Source organism: Mandrillus leucophaeus, unplaced genomic scaffold, assembly GCF_000951045.1.
Source record: "Mandrillus leucophaeus isolate KB7577 unplaced genomic scaffold, Mleu.le_1.0 Scaffold74, whole genome shotgun sequence".
In the NCBI taxonomy this organism is placed as follows: domain Eukaryota; kingdom Metazoa; phylum Chordata; class Mammalia; order Primates; family Cercopithecidae; genus Mandrillus; species Mandrillus leucophaeus.
In genome coordinates this window covers 344,343-349,277 of record NW_012108030.1, presented here as the reverse complement: position 1 = coordinate 349,277, position 4,935 = coordinate 344,343, and the positions used below count along the sequence as shown (strand labels likewise).

The 4,935-nt window shown below is 43.6% G+C and overlaps 1 protein-coding gene across 7 annotated transcripts in view; it reads left to right on the top strand.

The window, feature by feature from the left end:
* ZNF766 (zinc finger protein 766) overlaps positions 1-4,935 on the top strand; it is a 47,289-nt gene that overhangs the window by 30,316 nt on the left and 12,038 nt on the right. Inside the window, exons 5-6 of one of the 7 annotated variants that reach the window (XM_011965852.1) lie at positions 2,182-2,184; positions 2,244-2,310. The exons of 5 other annotated variants lie outside the window; for them this stretch is intronic. In XM_011965852.1, coding sequence (XP_011821242.1) covers positions 2,248-2,310 — 63 coding nt within the window. In that variant the 5' untranslated portion in view covers positions 2,182-2,184; positions 2,244-2,247. Of the gene's footprint in view, positions 1-2,181; positions 2,185-2,243; positions 2,311-4,935 lie in introns of those variants that run through there. One more of the 7 variants, XM_011965849.1, reaches the window with a different exon arrangement.

Genomic DNA, 4,935 nt, shown 5'->3' with positions numbered 1-4,935 from the left:
GGTTTCCCCATGTTGGCCAGGGTGGTCTCAAACTCCCTACCTCAGATGATCCACCCGCCTTGGTCTCCCAAAGTGTTGAGATTACAGGCGTGAGCCACCGTGCCTGGCCTTACTGTACGTTTTCTACATTTAGATATGTTTTGACTTACGAGTACTTAGCATTGTTACAGTTGACTATAGTATTCAGGACATAGCATGCCCTACAGGTTTTTAGCAGTAAGCTATGTTATATATACCAGATGTGTAGTAGGCTATGCTATCTTGGTTTGTGTAAGTTCACTCTGTAATGAAATGGTCTGAAAATGTGTTTCTCAGAACATGTCCCTGTTATTAAGCAATGTGTGACTGTATTTGCATATAACCTATGCACATCCTCCCCATCCCCCCATATACTGTAAACCCAAGGGGGCCAGCCTCTCCACACCTGTGGGCGTTTCTCATCAGGTGGAAGGAGAGACTTGAGAAAAGAAAGAGACACAAAGTATAGAGAAAGAAAAGTGGGCCCAGGGGACCAGCGCTCAGCATACGGAGGACCCGCACAGGCACTGGTCTCTGAGTTCCCTCAGTATTTGTTGATCATTATCTCTACCATCTTGGAGAGGGAGATGTGACAGGACAATAGGGTAATAGTGGGGAGAGGGTCAGCAGGAAAACATGTGAACAAATGTCTCTGTGTCATAAACAATCTTAAGAAAAAGGTGCTGTGCTTTGATGTGCACATACATAAACATCTGGGTGCATTAAAGAGCAGTATTGCCACCAGCAAGTCTCACCTCCAGCCCTAAGGTGGTTTTCTCCTATCTCAGTAAATAGAACATACACTGAGACATTCCATTGCCCAGGGATGAGCAGGAGACAGATGCCTTCCTCTTATCTCAACTGCAAAGAGGCCTTCCTCTTTCACTCATCCTCCTCAGCACAGACCCTTTACGGGTGTCAGGCTGGGGGGCGGTCAGGTCTTTCCCTTCCCACGAGGCCACATTTCAGACTATCACATGGGGAGAAACCTTGGACAATACCTGGCTTTCCTGGGCAGAGCAGTGTTTGTGTCCCTGGGTACTTGAGATGAGAGAAGGGCGATGACTTTTACCAAGCATACTGCCTTCAAGCACTTGTTCAACAAAGCACATCCTGCACAGCCCTAAATCCATTAAGACTTGAGTAAACACAGCACATGTCTCTGCAAGCACAGGGTTGGGGCCAGGGTTACAGATTAACAGCATCTCAAGGCAGAAAAATTTTTTTAGTACAGAACAAAATCGAGTCTCTTATGTCTGCTTCTTTCTACATAGACACAGTAACAGTCTGATCTCACTTTCTTTTCCCCACAGTAAACCATCTGATTACTTGTAACACCTAATTAAATATAAGTGCTATGTAAATACTTGTTATTCTGGCTGGTTTTCTTGTATTATTTTTATTTTATATTTTTCTTTTATTGCTGTTTTATATTGGTATGTTGCTTCCTTTTTTTTAAAAATTATTTAAGTCTATAATTGGTTGAATCCTTGGATACAGACCCCATGCACTGTATACTCTGTCTGCCCATCAATCCGTTGATAGTCTTCTTTTTTGTTGTGTTTGTTTTGTTTTTAATAGCAGTCTTTTTGATCAGATCCAATCTTTGGTATCTGAGTGGTTTTGTTTAAGTAATCCTTATTTTATTTAACATGGCCCGCAAGCACATGAGCATTGATGTTGGCAGTTTGGATATGCCAGTGAGCATCTGTCACGTGCATCCTTTACATGGAGTAGATAGGGTTTAGTACTGTTCCAAGTTCCATTCATTCAGGGTTTTGCAATGTATCCCCTTGGATAAAGGGATTTTACCGTATTCTGTATCCAGCATTGAGCACCGAAGCCGTGTCCTCATTTCAGAAGGCTGAGCTCAGCCTCTGATTCACAAAGAGGTGAGGGGTACTGTGCTCTGCATGGGGTTTGGTCAGAGCCAGGTCTGTGCCCTGAAGGGAATCTTAGTCCAGCCCAGCTCCCCACTGCTGCAGTGTGTGTGCTCGGGCTTCTCCAGGAGGGGAGCGGGTTCTGAAGAAAGGGGCCAAAAACTCAATTGTTCTTCCTGTAGGAGTTTGTTGTCCCAGCATCAACTCTGTTGCAGTGGGCAGCAGAGGACTGTATTTCCACAGGGTGAGGTCTCCCCTATGTGTGTGGTTGTGGCACAGGAAGAAAGTATGTTCATTCTAAACCCTAAACAGCATGTTTTTGACATTCAGGATTGACTTCTAAAGAGTCATGTTATGTGAAGGAGAAGCGCAGAAGAGGAAAGCAAAGGAGTCAGGGATGCCACTTACTCAGGTAAAGTGATATTCTCAGTTGATTGTTCTGTTTCTTATTTCTTCTTGAAATGCAGAGTACTGGAGTTGAAAATCTTCTGAGTCTGAAGCGTCCTGCCTGACAGGTTTGCTCACACTCACCCATGCCTTCCCTCAGTCCCTCTCATCTCACTTAGATTCCATCCCTCGTGACCCAGTAACATGAACTTGGGAAGAGGCGGCACTGGGCATGGGCCTGGGAAGGGCTCACACCAGGCATGGATGGGGACGGGGTGAGGGCCCCGTGGTGTCAGTGCTGTTGGGCAGCAGGGATTGTTCAGGGGTCACATCTGGATGCACTGTCAGCTCTCTGTGGACCAGGATTAGAGGAGCTGCCCACAGAAGTCACGTATTAATGTGCACAAGTACCTGGTAACTTGTGCAATGAAAAAATCAGGAAGATTTTGTGCCTTTTTTTTTTTTTTTTTAGACAGGAATCTCGCTCTGTCGTCCAAGCTGGCGTATAGTGGTGCAATCTCGGCTCACTGCAACCTCTACCTCCCAGGCTCAAGCGATCCTCCCACCTCAACCTCTTGAGTAGCTGGGACCACAAATGCGTACCACTATGCCCGGCAATTTTTTGAATTTTTGGTAGAGATGTGGTTTCACCATCTCCACCCACCTCAGCCTCCCAAAGTGCTGGAATTACAGGCATGATCACGCCTGGCCTTTTTTGACTTTTAGTAATAGCCATTCTGACTAATGAGATGGTGTCTCATTGTGGTTTTGATTTGCATTTCTCTAATGATCAGTGATAATGAGCTTTTTTTCCATATGCTTGTTGGCTACATGTATGTCTTCATTCGATAGGTGTCTGTTCATGTCCCTTGCCCACTTTTTCGTTTGTTTGTTTGAGAAGGAATTTTGCTCTTGTCGCCCAGGAGGGAGTGCAATGGTGCGATCTCAGCTTACTGCAACTTCTGTCTCCTGAGTTCAAGCGATTCTCCTGTCTCAGCCTCCCTAGTAGCTGGGATTACAGGCTCCTGCCAGCACACTCAGCTAATTTTTGTAATTTTAGTAGAGATGGGGTTTCACCGTGGTGGCCGGGCTGGTCTCGCAACTTCTGACCTCAGGTGATCCACCTGCCTCGGTGTCCCAAAGTGCTGGGATTATAAGCATGAGTCACTGCACCTGGCCCTTTGCCCACTTTTTTAATGGGGTTGTTTTTCTCTTGTAAATTTGTTTAAGTTCCTTATAGATGCTGGATAGTAGACCTTTGTTAGATGCATAGTTTGCAAAAATTTTCTCCCATTCTGTAGGTTGTCTGCTCACTCTGTTGATAGTTTGTTTTGCTGTGCAGAAGCTCTTAACTGGATACCGCTTGTCAATTGTTGTTTTTGTTACGATTGCTTTTGGTGTCTTTGTTGTGAAATCTTTGCCCATTCCTGTGTCCAGGATGGTATTATCTGAGTTGTCTTCCAAGGTTTTTATAGTTTTGGGTTTTACATTGAAGTCTTTAATCCATCTTGAGTTGATTTTTGTATATCGTGTAAGGAAGGTGTCCAGCTTCAATCTTCTGCATGTGGCTAGCCGGTTATCCAGCACTGTTTATGAAATAGGGAGTCTTTTCCCCATTGCTTGTTTTTGTCAGCTTTGTCAAAGATCAGTTGGTCATAGATGTGCGGCCTTATTTCTGAGCTGACTATTCTGTTCCATTGGTCTTTGTGCCTGTTTTTGTACCAGTACCATATTGTTTTGGTTACTGTAGCCTTGTGGTATAGTTTGAAGTTGGATAACTTGATGCCTCCAGCTTTGTTCTTTTTGCTTAGGATTGCCTTGGCTATTCAGGCTCTTTTTTGGTTGCATATGAATTTTAAAATAGTTTTTTCTAGTTCTGCAAAGAACATCGTTAGGATTAGCATTCAGTCTGTAAATTCTTTGGGCAGTATGATCATTTTAATTATATTGATTCTTCTTATCCATGAGCATGGGATATTTTTCCGTTTGTGTCTTCTCTGATTTCAATTTGAGCAGTGGTTTGTAATTCTCACTGTAGAGAATAATCTAAATTTTAATGGACAAAGCAATGGGTTAGTGTAGTAGTATAAGCCTGTAATTTGAGCTTCTTGACCTTCTTGGGAGGCTGAGATGGGAGGATCTCTTAAGTTTGAGACCACCCTGGGCAATATAGTGAGACCTCACATAAATTTTAAAACAGATTATATTTATATTTTTGAAAATAGGTATTTGTGACTGGAGTTCAAGTTTCTATGTTTTTTTCATGATCTCCTTTTTTTTTTTTTTTTTTTTGAGACGGAGTCTCACTCTTTTGTCTAGGCTGGAGTGCAGTGATGTGATCTCGGCTCAGTGCAACCTCCATCTCCTGGGTTCAAACAATTCTCCTACCTCAGCCTCCCGAGTAGCTGGGATTACAGGCGCCCGCCATCAGGCCTAGCTATTTTTTGCATTTTTAGTAGAGACGGAGTTTCACCATATTGGCCAGGCCGGTCTCAAACTCCTGACCTCAGGTGATCTGCCCGCCTCAGCCTCCCAAAGTGTTGGGATTATAGGCATGAGCCACCGTGCCCAGCCAGTCTACTTTTTTTTTTTAATAGCTTAATATACAATAATGTTTGTAAACTAAACTGAGTACTATTTATACATTTTT